Raw genomic sequence first — 14,308 nt, 5'->3', positions numbered from 1 at the left:
TTGAATTCACATTAAAAAGAGTACATAGAACACAAGAGGATGCCCCAAACTCTAGGCTAAGCAACATGCTTCCTTTAATTGCAAAGAGTAAGTGAAATCAAAATGGAAGGTTACATATGTAACCGTGGTTGTCGTGGGAGAAGACACAAAGACTGATCCACAGGAATCCCCACCTCATTACAACAGAGACATTTCTTCATCCAAATTATCATTAAGTACTAGTAAACTGATGTCAGATATGTTGGAGAGAGTGTTGATCATTTGATGTATTGTAGATCACTCACATAATGTATGTTTTGGAAATGCAAGAAAATAACTTTTAGGAAACAGTATGTAAAGTGCTACAATAAATAATAGGATATGAGATCCCTATGGAGTTGTATGGTACTTTATCTCTGAAGGGGAGCAATACATATTTGGTTCAAATACTATTAATAATAAAAAAACAAGACTAAGAGTCCACAGCCATGCTAGCGGCTCAGTGCATGCTAACATGCTCACAATGACAATGATAACATGCTAATGTTTAGCTGGTATAATAATAATAATAATAATAATAATTCACAGGATAAGTGAAATTTTAATAAAAAGTCAGGGATCACTAAAGGCATTAGGCTTCATACTTTAGGAACCATGGATGTCTGTACAAAACTTCATAGCAATCCATCAAATAGTTTTTGAGATATTTCAGTCCAGATCAAAGTGGTGGCCCAACTGACGGACAGACCAACATTGCTATCCATAGAGCTGCGCCACTAGCGTGGCTCAAAGCTATTATGAGGAATTGGGGGAAAATAGCTCCTTCGGCACAGGACCAATGGCTAGGAAAAACTGATAAATGTCTTGAGCCAAAACTGGAAAAGGGGAAATTTTGACATTATTTTAGACTCAAATTGGAACAGAGCTACAAATGAATCCACCAACTTTGTTGGCATGATAAAAATGTGAATGTATATCCCAAACATTTCAATGAGATGCTGAGAATAAATATCAGCTTGCATTCAGTACCAGAGCTGATAGCAGGGAGGTATTAAAATATTGCTCTGCACAAAATTGGTGGCGAATATTGTAGTTTATCGTGTCATCAAAGAATAACTGGGTTACACAGAAGATACACAGTATAGTATATTATCATGTATAGTCAAAAGTGAAAGAATTGGGACAGTGAGCTAAAGTTAGACATTTTTGTGGCTGACTCATCTGCAATTAATTTTACATCAAGAGGAGGTGAGGTACAGAATTTTGCTTGTGATAATGGGTCTCAAGTGGCTTCCATGTCAAAACTATGAATGTTGCAAAAGCTGCTACCTTCTAACTATTGTCTGAATTTGGTTGCAAATGAAAAATCTCATTTATCTTAATCAATCTGCTACATAAATGATTACAGTCAAAACGGTTTTATTCTTTAAAGGCAGCGCAACTGCAGAAGACAAGGGTGTGTTTAGTTCATGTACCTTGGTGTCTCTCGGACCAGCACGGCCCGGTGGAGCTGGCGCTGGATGTGTGCATGACGAGGGCCACAGGGATGGACAAACGGGTGGACGGCGACCAGGACAAAACCCTGTGCATAGAGCTCCCTGACCTGAACCGGTAGCTCTCTGACTGATGAGAGACAAAGCACCGATGACACCGGCACCTCTGGAGGGAGGAGAACGGGTGAGAGGGGAGGGAGGAAACAAGGTTAGACAAGAAGAGGAAATGGGAAATGGTCAAGACAAGGACATGACAGGTTGTAAATGAGGCAGGGAAAGGTAGTAGAGAGGTGTTTGGAAGTGGATAAAAGCTGGAACAAAGAGTAAGAGGGAAGAAAAAAGAGGGGGAAAGAGAAAGGGGGACAAAGGGTATGAAGAAACAAAGACAGAGCATGTTTTATTATGATAATTCCCACTGAACAACAACACATGGCATCTTCACGCGAAATCTTAAACTAATTACACCAGAATTATTAGTCTCTGTCCTCACTGTCACCAGCAGTCTGGCTTCTAGAAAACACACACATGCAGACATACACAAGTGTATTTTGTAAAGTGCTCTTTTTAACACACACTCCATATCACAGACACAGATTTTAACACATTTCCCCTACACTAGAAGACAGTTGAATATAGTCAGAAATGCACACACACATACATCAAAAGGTTGGAAAGACAATGCTATCACATTGCTTGTTTGGGCATGTGGTATTTGCAGCAATCGCTAACACAGAGCCGCTTCCCATATTACCAAACACAATGGAAAGAAAACCCCTTTACTTCAGTGGAAATGGTTAGCAGAGCTTATCATATGGAAGCAAACTGTCACGGCAAATCCACCAGGGAGAGCGCAATGTTTGCGAGAACTGCCCTCTCGGGGTCAGTGCATTGTAGTAAAGCCCTCTCTCTGTTCACTGGCTTTTAAGGGAACACGTGCATGTACGGCTGTGTGTTTCTGTATCGCCGAGCGAAGCCAGGTGTGTGTGAGATAGAGGAGCATGGAAAAAGAGATGAGAGAAGAAAAGGGAGACAGAGAGAGGCAGTTAGCAGAGCAGTGTTGGGAGAGGGACAGAGAGAGCAGAGACAGAGAGCTGAGGCTGTCTGTGCCTGAATGCTTGTCATCCTTTCCCATTCAATCTCATTTGCATGGGTCTAGAGAAGAGAAAATAACCTGAATAAATTAACTAGACACACACAAACACACGGGAGGGTGTGCAAGCCATCTCATTTTCAATTTGTTCTCCATCATCTGGCGTGTTCACACATACGCACACACATATGAGAAGATGTCCAGCATGCTAGGAAGCAAGCACATGAATACACACTCTCCTGACTCCCATCTCAGTTAAACAATGGGAGAAAACCTCCCTGAGAAAATCCGACCATCACATCAGCTTGGCTTGGAACCACGAGAGCCTTTCATCAAGCAAATACTTAAACGGGTGTCTGTTGGGACTTATCAAAAGCAGTACAGTGATGATAATAATAATAATACCAGCTGGAGACTGGGGTGGGGTGGCAGGGGGGGGGACAATGATCCTGTCATCGTAAACAGTCATTAGCCGTCATTAGCTCTGCACGGCTGGCACTCACCCACCAACAAGACGCAGGCAAGGCATCGCAGCTAATTCAGGCAAGGCATACAGAAGTTATTAGGGTGTTATGCAGCGCTTTAGGCAGGGAAGCGACTTCATTTATACTGTCTGCCACTGTGGGATTTAAAGGGAGGCTGCAATTCCGCTCCAGAATGGGAACATGGGAACGGCTCAGGGCAGAAAAGCTGGGTGTAGTTTTATAGTGCCAGCTAGGGAGGGCAGGGGGGTGTAGTGTTAGGAGTGTGCGAAAGAGTGTATGTGCATGTATGTTTAAGGGAGTTGGAGATGTTTGATGGAGTGCTTGTTTCTGTATGTGCAAGAGTGTTTTTGTGACTTTTTAGGGTCAGAGAAGAGAAGAAGTAGTGGAAGTATACGTGTATGTGAGCACATACGTGTGAGGATATACAGTATATAAGAAAGTGGGAGCATTTGCATTTATACATGCATGTACAAATGTTTGAAAGCGAGACACAGACACGCAGATCCAAGGGTGCATTGTTTAACGGACACAAGACGCGGCTGGCCAGGAAGGATATTTCCATCTCAACCCAAAGCTTTGACCACACGACAGTCGGCGTGTGTTGTGAGCGACGCCTCACTTTTTGACCCTGGATATCACAAGCTGTATTCGGAGTGTGAAAGTCATCCCCTTCCTGTAGCTGCTTGAAAGGGCTTATTAATTTCTTGTACAAATCCCTGAATTTCTGTGTGTGACTCTAAAGCATATTTTGTTGTGCATGTGTTCCAAAGGATCTTGGCAAGTGTGTGCGTGTGCACGAGAAAGAAAGAGTTTGCACTAAGCCTGCTAGGTGATGCATGGGGATTACTACTAACAGCCACCCTCAAGGCTTATCCCTCTGCTTGCTGGAGGTTCACGTTTATTTAAATAGCCTTCTAATGACTTGCAGAGGTTTTAGGCGAGGATATGTGCCAAAACAGTGACTATAAAATAATCAGCTTCCTGGAGCAAGGAGCTTCCCACTGTTTTGGGAATGCAGCCGCTGGCTATAATAGTTGTCGGTCAGCATCTGAGCTTTGTCAAATTGGGTCTGATCTCCTCAGAACGCCCGCTTTACAGGAAATGTCTGAGAAAAAGAGCACCAGGTTCACAAAAATGGCTGACAAGTAGAAGTAGGGTGAAAAAGGTTTGCTGTGAAGAGCACAGTGTGGCACTTAAGGCGCATACAATACCACGTACATGTGATGCTATGAATCTGCCATCTTTGCTGGTATTCTATCAAGCCTTTATGCCAATAAGACTGAAACAGCATAAAGGAACTATCCAGAAAAATGGTTTGAGCTATGTCAGATCAGCATTTTCAACAATCTTTCATAGAAAAAATGTTTATGTGTTTACTTGGAAAAGTGTGTCAGGCAGCAAAGATCTATCAAACTGATGGATTTGTGCTTCGCCTGCTCTCTGAGCCAAATACATCACACACAGATTCTGATAGCAAAGATATACCACATAAGGCAGAAGGAATGTATATCACTCTTTGTCAACAGAGGGAATATATATCATAACATTCAGGTGTAGGTCACGTACACACAAAAATGTATATACATACATACATACATACACACACAAGCACTGAGATATACCTCCCGTCAAAATAAACTCACTCAGACAAACACACACACCGCTGCTGAGCATTAGACACATGTTGTAAGTTTTAATGAGCCGAGTGGGTCTCCGTCTCTGCAGGGCAGCAGAAAGTCATCAGCAGAGTTCAGCTCCTCACTGTCTGCTCCAGAGACCAGCGTTAGTCACACAGCATCACACCTAACTTACTTCCTCACACACATCCTCGGATTCCTGACTCCCGCTCGCTCGTTCTCACACCTCCAACTCTCTTTTCTCTCGACTTTTCCTCTCCTCGCTCTCGAGACACTCTGCTTCCCTCCTCGCTCCAGACCTGACAAACGCTTGCTGTATCGCTCGTTTTTTATGTGCTGTTCATTCTCTCACCCTCTGTTCTCTGTTATACCTCCTTGACTATATTCTGCCTCCCTTCTACTTTGTTTTTTTTTCTCTGCACTCTACCTCTTCTCTGTTCGTGTTCTCCGCTTCTTTTGCTCATTATCTGAGCACAGCTTCGACACAAAGGAGGCTGGGTTAAATTGTCACACCTGGCTGTTACATTTCATACTCTACATTCATGCTGACATGCATTTCATGGTAACCAATCAATGTTACAACGGGAATAATGAAGATCATGGCACTTTTTTATAAAGGTGGGTGATGTGTCAAGGTACAGCACATTGGTGATTAGAGAGTAATAAGACACTTCAGTAGATTAAGACATTGGTTTTAGGTCGTATGATGAGATGGAGCTGAAAATCAAATAAAAGGTCCATGTGTGAAGCGCAGGCCAAATGCCTGAAACATTGAACATATTTCTCTTCCCTGGATTCACCACAGGGTCGCTATGACCCAGCATGAGCAAGATGTGCTTAGTCACATAGAAGGATTTTTCAGCTAAAGCACTGCTGCGGTTAGAGCATGGCTCACAAAACAAACACTAGATTATCAGCCGCATTGTTTCTGGTGAGTTTCATCACTCACTAGTCAAAGGTCAAGTTAGAAACGACACTGCACTCTTCATTCTGAACATTAAGCTCCTCTTCCTGAGAACACAACTTGGTTTAATAAACAGCCACCTAGTCTCACATGTCACAGAGGGGCAGCAGCAAAGATATTTGTTTTTCATTACTGTGTAGGAGTCGGCAAGTAAAGCTGGCCAGGAAATAATATTATTAATGGAGGCCAAATTGAATTAAAGCATGGATTTGACCGTGGGTTTCCTCAATGTCATGGACTGACATACAGATTCCTCTATCTGCCTCCTACATACTTACAAACACACACACACACGTGCACAAATACAAATAAATCCCTTTTTCTGGGAATGAGGTCTCTCAATCTCCACAGACAATCAGATAATCCTTCACTTCTCTTGGTCTCTCTATCACAAATGGAGAGAAAGAGACGGAGAGAGCCAAGCATACACCCACTCACACCCACGCACACACACAATCAATTCACAGTAGCTGCGTTTATCCTAAAATAGAGTATACTCATCTTAAGCAGCTCAGGTGGCGTCACTGAGTTTACCATATAAATGACCTGCCTGTCTGTTGAAAGATAACACTAACTCTGTTGACTAAGTGCTATAAAGTGTTTTGTGTGAGCTTGAATGAGCCGCCATCGCTTATTGTATGAACTGTGCGTGTGTGTGGTCTTTCTTTATCCATATGGGTGCTGCTGCTGCCCATGCGATTAGACAATTTATCTGCTACTGCCTTTAGCAACAAGAAAGACGAGCAATCCTCATGTCTATTGTCTGTTTTGGTCACCACCACCATTACGCTTTGCCAGATCTCTCTCAGCCAACACTACAGCCTAACTCATTTGCCAAACATAACAGGGCTGGCTGAAAATGAAGCCGACTGGCAACCAGAACACTGCCACTTGGCTGTGGGGTTCTGCCTGCTGTCTGTTACAGTGTTGCATTGGACACTCCTCTAAAAAGGACTTCAGTGAGCTACTTGCACCTGCTTCGGCTTGTCGGGTGATGAACTGCACAGTGCAGGCTTGTAGAAACATTAAGCCATAAGGGAAAAAAAGCTTTAACACTATCTGTTTCTCCTGCTCGCCTCCTTTTTCCCTTGCTTCGTCCCTCCCTTCTATCTCTTCACAGTCCACACCAACACAATGGCAGAATTAGTATTTTTAGAAACCAGATGCTCTAGAGGATTCTCATCAAATGTTCTCACGACGCTGCTAGCATGTACACACACACACACAAACAAACAAACAAACACACACCCACACGCTATCGGATACACAATTTTTCATATTCACAAACAGATACACACAAACACACACACACGGCTCCACAGACAACGTACAAACACACATCAGCTTTAGTATATTGTCACTGTGCGAGGGAGAGGCAGGGGGAAGTTGGAGGGCATGGCTACAGCGTGCACAATATAGCTGAATCTGAGAATTAGAGAACTCTTTGAACTTCCTGCAACAGGAGCTGCACAAAGACACAACTTCAACTCATAAGCCACTTTTCGCCCTCAGGATAGTTACAGCATGAAAAGAAAACACAGTTCCACAGAGTTGCTGACCTAAACATTTAATTTAACTGGATAAAAGTTGGAATAGCAACTGTGGCTATTTTATGAGTGGAACACACACAAACACTGTAGCCAGAGTTCAACAGAAAACTTAAGTAAACAACAATACTTAAAAAAGAACAAGGTGCTCAGTAAAAAGAACTCCTTTGGATTACGACCAAATGTGAACACACATTCCTTGGAGCCTGTTCCCTCCAGAGTGGAACTGGATCAGTGAATCAGATCTGAATGAAGACTGCCTGCTGCATCTGATGGCCAAGATTTGTTGTTTTGATTTGAGCTGTATCTGAAATCGCCTCCTCTATCACCCATTCATTCACTGTTCCCTACAGTACATGGTAAGCACACAGTAAGGTACTCTACTGTGAGTGATTTCAGACACTTATGAATCATCATCACTTTGTCATTCTTAGGAGCATAAAAAGAAGCACTGCATTGTGGGATTTTAGGGCTGCTTTGGTTTCACTTTATCAAGGAGGTTGGGGAGTGCAACAAACATTCATTTAAGGTCTTGTTTCTGGCCACCTGGCAAATGTCAGTCTAATATTCACCCTCCTTTTAGCTCTGCTTTTGGTCTCCACCAACTCCTGAAAGAAATATCTGGCTATTTAGCTGCTAAATGCTCATATCAATAGTAACTATAAAGTTTACATTTTGGAGGTTGTAATCCGACCCTAGCAAAGTTTGATTTGAACCAAAATGCTTGAATTAGCACCATCATTATTTTTTATGTCCATCATTTTTGATAGAGAGGTGTTACACGAAGAAACAAGTAACACATGACTATTTCAAATTTTGCAAGTGTGGGAGAAGTCAAGTCACATCAAGTACACATCTCACTGGGTTTCACAAGCCCAGCCAAAAACGGACAAAGGAAAAACATTGCACATAAATGGGGATATGTACAATATTATGTGCTCACAGGAGAACTGTTACACAAAAACGATTAACAGTACATCGATACTCTTATCCATACCTTCTTTCCCCAACAGGAAATCCAGGAAGTGGTAGGTGTAGGTCACGCCCACTTTAGTCTCCACCTGAGGCCGTCGAATGGTGGAGTAGATATTGCCCGGGCTTAGCCTCTCTTCTGCCTTCCGCAACTTAGGAAGCCTACACCCCATATCTCTGTGATATGAGAAAAACAGAGGAGGGTGCTAACAAAGACTCAAGTGAGAGACATGGAATTGATAGTTTCTAAATATACAGAACACATTAGCACTTCCAATAGAGCGTGTGTGATAGTCACACTCAAGTCTAAATGCTATTGCTCACATGCGAGCTCGTGCTGCAGGAAATAATGTGTGTATCTAACACTGAAATATGAAAGTGTCAGCCATTACCTGCTTGGTGGGCTGCGATACGGCATCTCCTAATCAAAAGGGGCTGATTGGTAGTGACATGTTTGATCAGAACGAATTAAAGCAGAAATGAGACTGATTTCCTGCCCTGTCAAGCAAAGCAACATGAGACTAGATAGACAGAGAGAGGAGTGGAGAGGAGAGGAGAGATGTTAAGCACGTTGTACTGCTAACCGATTGATCCAAGGGTAGCCTTGAAGCGCAAAGAAATCTGTGTTATTTTAATACTTTTTCAGATTGTGTAAGGACCAGTAGATACCATCAAGGGTAGGTGATTGCAAGCCCAAATTGGAGAGAGCTTGAAATTTATTTTTAAATTCCTCCTCTCCTGAATTTTAACTGGCAAATTAGATCAAAAGATCTGAGTTGCATAAAAAGAAAAACCAAGAAGAGTGAGGTGGCTTTTAAGACAAGTGATTGGGAATTGGAAGTGGAGGAATGGGTGGAGGGAGTGAAAAGAAAGGACAAGAGAGGGGTAAAGGACAAGAGAAAAAGGGCGTGGTCAAATGTCGTCAAGCTAATCTGATGTGACAGCGTCGGCAGCCTCAAACCATCACCACAGTTACGCTTAATATCCCCGTCTGCCACGGCTTGTAAGAGCCACATGGTGAGGTGCGCATCTGCATGTCTGTGTGTGCAAGTGTGTGTGTGCATATGTCTTCCCCAAAGGCAGGTCTATATCTGTATCTCTGTATCTGTTTAGGGAGCGTGGAGAATGACACAGTAACTCCCATTGGGCCTAGTGCACGGACATTAACTTGGCTAACGATCCTAACAGACTACATTAAGCCTGGTGTATGGAAGTGTGTGTGTTTGTGCACGCGTTTGGTGACTTACAGCTTTGATTGCATGGTACGTGCTTTTCGAAAGGTTACAAAGTTGCAAAAGGCAGCATCTTTCGATACCTTTTCATACCTCGTCTGTCTTTAGACAGTACACTCTGTCATTTTAAATTTTGCAAAGAACAAGCAATTAAGAGTCATTATTCTTTCAATACAACATGCTCGTTCATAATGAGGACAAACGAGGAGAGATGGAGGGGTGACGCATTGGGAAAAGGAGAAAGAGAGAGACAACAGTATATTTTATCTCCCCTCTCTTCTTCCTTCCTTCTTCTTCTTGACCTGTCTGTTCCCCTTTCAAACTCTCATGCCATTAGCACTTCATTGTCTCGCTCATGATTTCTACAAAATTCCCTCTCCTCTTGTCTGACCCATGCCTTAATCACCTCATTCTCCTCCTCTACTTCTGTCCACCCTCCTTGATTAGAACAACTTCCTTCTTTCTATTGGTACAATGGCTTTGATTAGTCTGACAGTTAACTATTTTCTTTTTGTGTCCATCTGATTACAAGAACTCCCAACCTTCCCTGTTTCATTATCAGTTAATCTTGACTTTTACTTTCATCCGTCCATCCATCCACTTTTGTTTTCTCAACTTCCCTGCAGTCTTGCTCCATCACTCCCTTCCCCAAACTCAACTCTCTCCATCCTTCCTGTCAGTACATTATAATGTTACATTATGCCCTTCCACACGCCCTGTCTACAAGCCCTCTCATCCTGCATCCTTCCCTCTGTCCGTCCACTCCTTCTGTCTGGTGGCTCAATGAGTTTTTGCAGTCCTCTCCTGCTGAGCCTCTTAAGTCCCATAAAATTATTACAATGTCTCCAGACAGACAGACAGCCAATTACGCCCAGGGTTATGACTAAGTTAGACCATGTAGATCCATTCCCAAACATCTTCCCTCCAGGGCTGTGCTTTAATACGCTCTGTCTGCAACAAGGACAAAGGGCAGATTAATGTGGGGATGTTTAGCAGGCTTCATCTCTGGCTAATTAGGGAAAAGGGGGTCAAGGGTGAAGCATAGGATGGAGGAGAAAGATTTGGTCAAAATATGATAATGATCTGACAATGGGGATATGAAGAGAAGCATATAGGGATAGACAGAAATGTCTGTGGAGAGACATTTGCATTCTTCAATCAGTGAGTCTTTTCTTAGATCCACTTCTCAACTTTCTCGCCCTTTGCTTTAGCGCTAGTATTTTAATACAATTTCTACCCTATCCCAATGCAAATTATACCAGTTTTTATAAAAAAAAATCACATTCATTCATTGTCCTCATTCGTCTTTATGCATAATGCATTATGCAGTGCTAAAATATCATAACAATTTGGAATAATTTCCTTACTATTTTGCTAGTGGCAGTTTTGCTCTCAAATAAAACCTGATTGGTTCTAGTCTTGGTCTTGCCTACAGCTCTACTGTTTGATCCAACTTCTCATCATCCTTTTTACTGTACGCTGACGGTTCGGTTTCAGAACAAAGGCGTCCTGCTTTAACAGATGAACTCTATGAGGTTTACTAACAGATCTCTGTAATTGGACACAATGTAGAATGAAAAACCAAGGTGGTAGTAGTACCGGAGAAACTCCAGTTCCTTCAAGACTAGAGGCCTTTTTGCTACATGTTGACTTCAAACTGAATCTTTCACTTGCTCTCACACAAACAAACAGGCAGAAAAAGGCCTCGACAGCAGAAAACATCCATTAAATGGGGAGAGAGACGGGAGAGAGAGAGACAGATAAAAGAAGTGAAAACGAGAGAATGGAGTGAAGAGGAAGACAGATAGGGAGTAGTAGAGAGCTTCTCATTAGAGAATCTCTGGTAACGGAGAGCTTTGAAATGACAGCTCTCCGTTATGAGCGAGCATAATCCATCTGCGCTATGCCACTGCTCTGCTACCTCCCATGCCATTCAGGGGGGATGTCTGCTTTCCAAGAAGCAGTATTCATCCGCTGGAGAGGGAGCGCTACAGGCGGGCACAGGCTTGGGAAAATTCACATTAAGTATAGATAGAACCATCAGGGAGGCTCTCAAATTGTGCCAAAGTTAAAAGTCATATTTTTAGTCTCTTCCTACTGAACACTTTATATTGTCCTAGCCATTGTTTTTATTGGATTTATATTTCAACCCACTGATCATAATCCACTACTGTGCTGACTAGCTACAGGTAACAACAGCTGTTATGATGAAAAATAACTAAGCAATAATGCACAATAAGGTGCCTGGATACAAGGAAATAACGGACAGGGTGAAAAGTCCATTACGTTCTATGTCAGGACACATCAGAGTTCATTATCCCATTTTACTACAGCATTTTGCCAAAAGAAATAAAAGGAAGCTTTGTTTAGTCATCTAATGTTTGAAGGATGTTCGAAGCGAGGGTAAGTAAAATCACTTTCACCGGTGGTTTAACTGGTAACTCAGCCTGAAGTGCAAGTACTGCTGCTATGGTTACATTCAGTTGACTATACCTTGAGAACTGAATAAGAAGGATGGTTGTAACTATAAGGTGTCCCGAATATGGCTATGACGCTGGGTTTTTACTCAGTATTTGAGTTTTTAAAATGCGAACAAAAATTTAAATGAAATAATGGGTGATTTTTTAAAACAAACACACCACAAACAAACATTTTTGATAAGGATCTCTTAAGGCCCAGAATTTCTAACTTCATTATTGACTACAACTACTCTATGCCAACTGAGGAAGAGTGTTAGGTTTGTTTTTCCTGCATGTAATATACAGTAGTTGTTAGTTGTGTTCATTTTTGCACCTGATGCACTAAACTGATTTATAGCAAGTATCAGCAAATAAAACTGTCACTGCTGGCTTCCAGTCTCCTTTATTTTAGCAATGTTTGACTCTGAATTAAGTCACTTTTCATAGTTGCGTGGTTGTTTGACAACAAAAACATGGAGGTATGTCAATGAAAACTGTTATTAGTAAGATATTGTATCATAATGTGTGCGTTTCACTGAATTTCAAAATTAGAGGTGACAGACTGAGTCCTGGGGAGTGGGCTTCCCTCCCACCGGGTTTAAAACGCCACTCAGTTCCTATCCAAGGATCGGGTACGCTTTTGATGGGGAAAGCGAAGGAAAGCAAGAAGAGGATGAGGAGAAAGAGAGGAGGAGGGGGCAACAGAGCCAGACAGAAAAAGCAAAGAAGACAGACAGAGAGCAGACTGGGAGCATGTCAAGTTGCCTGTAGGGAGGTGCAATTCCCCCAAGCAACAAAGTAATCACCTCAAACGGTGTTTTAATGAGGCTGCATGGGGAGGATAAAAACAAATTATGACACTGATGTATTGGTCTGTCGCGCAGATCCCTGCACAGCCTATTTTGCTTTAGAAAGAACAGTTTATTAACAAAGGAAGACTGTTTGGACTGGGGGCATCAATTCACTAAACCCTGAGGTGGGCTCTTAAGGAATCCATGATTTAACATTTTAGACTCAATTTCTGAGGAGTAAGAATAACTGATGACTTGTAGAACATAAGCCTGCTTGAATGGCCAGTGTGATAAACTGGATGTCACTCACCACTAATGAGTGCTTTTTCAAATGCTTCCAAATAGATTTCCAAGCTATATGGTGAGCACCCATTCATTGCATTTGTAACTAATTAATGCCCCATGCTTTCTGTGGGTGCAGCCTAGCTTGAAATTACATGTTTCTGGTTTTGCTTCCCCCGTTGGGTGCGTTCAAACTCAACCACTCTCCACGCGCCCAACACGTAGCTCGCTGCTGCCGCCCGTTAACGCCGGTAGTTTAGTCAAAGGGAAATGATAACCTACATGACAGATCGCTTGCGCACCAAATCTTTCTCGTTCTGACACACACACACACACACACACACACACACACACACACCACCCCCTCTTCCATCTGCGCTCGACACGTTTACTCCGTCACGCATATCTTGAGTTCACTTCAACCTGTGACAGTGAGCATGGGGGCTTTTTCATTTCGTTCCGCTACCAAAACAAATGGCACACAACATCACATAAATCAAAAGACAGGCTGAATGTTTAAACCAAGAGGATTTGTCTCTGTCATAAGTGTTTTATTGTGAAAGACTTCTCCGTGACCTTAATTTTAGAAGAGCATTTCCGCCTCTACATGTCGCGAGTTCTCTTTAAAGTTTTTTCAAAGCTGTAAAATATTATATTCCATAGTGAGAAACATTCACATGCCGCAATAAGAAAGACAACTGTTATGTAATTTAGTTTTGGTCACTCATATAGCCAAGAAAGAATCATCTAAATGCCATCAAAATATTCATAAGTAGGCCTTGATGTTATTTTTTTCCCCCCCGAGATAAATAAACAGCCAAGAGTTAAACTCACCGATCAAGTGGTTTCCAGTCTGTGCCGGACTGAAAGCTTCCTCGCACTCGAGTCCGTCCCTCCTCTCTGTAATGTCTTTACTGTTTGTCCCCGTCACGGCTCAGATAAACTACGATCCAATGGGAAGAAAACATGAATCCTGCATTTAGAGAAACTACGACCGACTGCTGCTGAATCTCACGGGCAGCTCATGATAAACACTCCGTCTACCTCTCTGTCACCAGCGCGTGTGAAGAGGAGAGAAAGAGAGGGCGCTTTACACACATCCCTCTCTCCTCCCTGTTGTCTCTCACTCGCTGCTCTCCAGGTTGGATACTCTGAAAACACTTTGAGAAACAATACGAATCCTATTGTAGACTTTAAATGTATAAAAACTACCCAAGTGACCGTTACATTCTTAGAAAAGTGACAGCAGAAACATGAACAAAAGTAGCCTATAGAGATAAGCTACTAAATTCCGATTTTTTTTTTTTTTTTTTGCCCCAGTAGTCAAAAGTGGTAAGCTTTTGGTTTAGTGTTAGTCACATGTGAATCTCCCGTCAA

The 14,308-nt window shown here is 42.4% G+C and overlaps 1 protein-coding gene across 1 annotated transcript in view; it reads right to left on the bottom strand.

Moving 5' to 3' along the window:
* rftn1a (raftlin, lipid raft linker 1a) overlaps positions 1 to 14,308 on the bottom strand; it is a 24,112-nt gene extending 9,804 nt beyond the window's left edge. The window contains exons 1-3 of the mRNA XM_044171062.1: positions 13,766 to 14,308; positions 8,193 to 8,344; positions 1,455 to 1,638 (exon numbers count right to left, since the gene is read on the bottom strand). Coding sequence (XP_044026997.1) covers positions 1,455 to 1,638; positions 8,193 to 8,340 — 332 coding nt within the window. The 5' untranslated portion in view covers positions 8,341 to 8,344; positions 13,766 to 14,308. The remainder of the gene's footprint in view (positions 1 to 1,454; positions 1,639 to 8,192; positions 8,345 to 13,765) is intronic.

Source organism: Siniperca chuatsi, linkage group LG17 (genome assembly GCF_020085105.1).
Source record: "Siniperca chuatsi isolate FFG_IHB_CAS linkage group LG17, ASM2008510v1, whole genome shotgun sequence".
Taxonomy (NCBI): domain Eukaryota; kingdom Metazoa; phylum Chordata; class Actinopteri; order Centrarchiformes; family Sinipercidae; genus Siniperca; species Siniperca chuatsi.
Note: the sequence above shows the minus strand (reverse complement) of the source record. Positions and strands in the feature narration are given on the sequence as shown.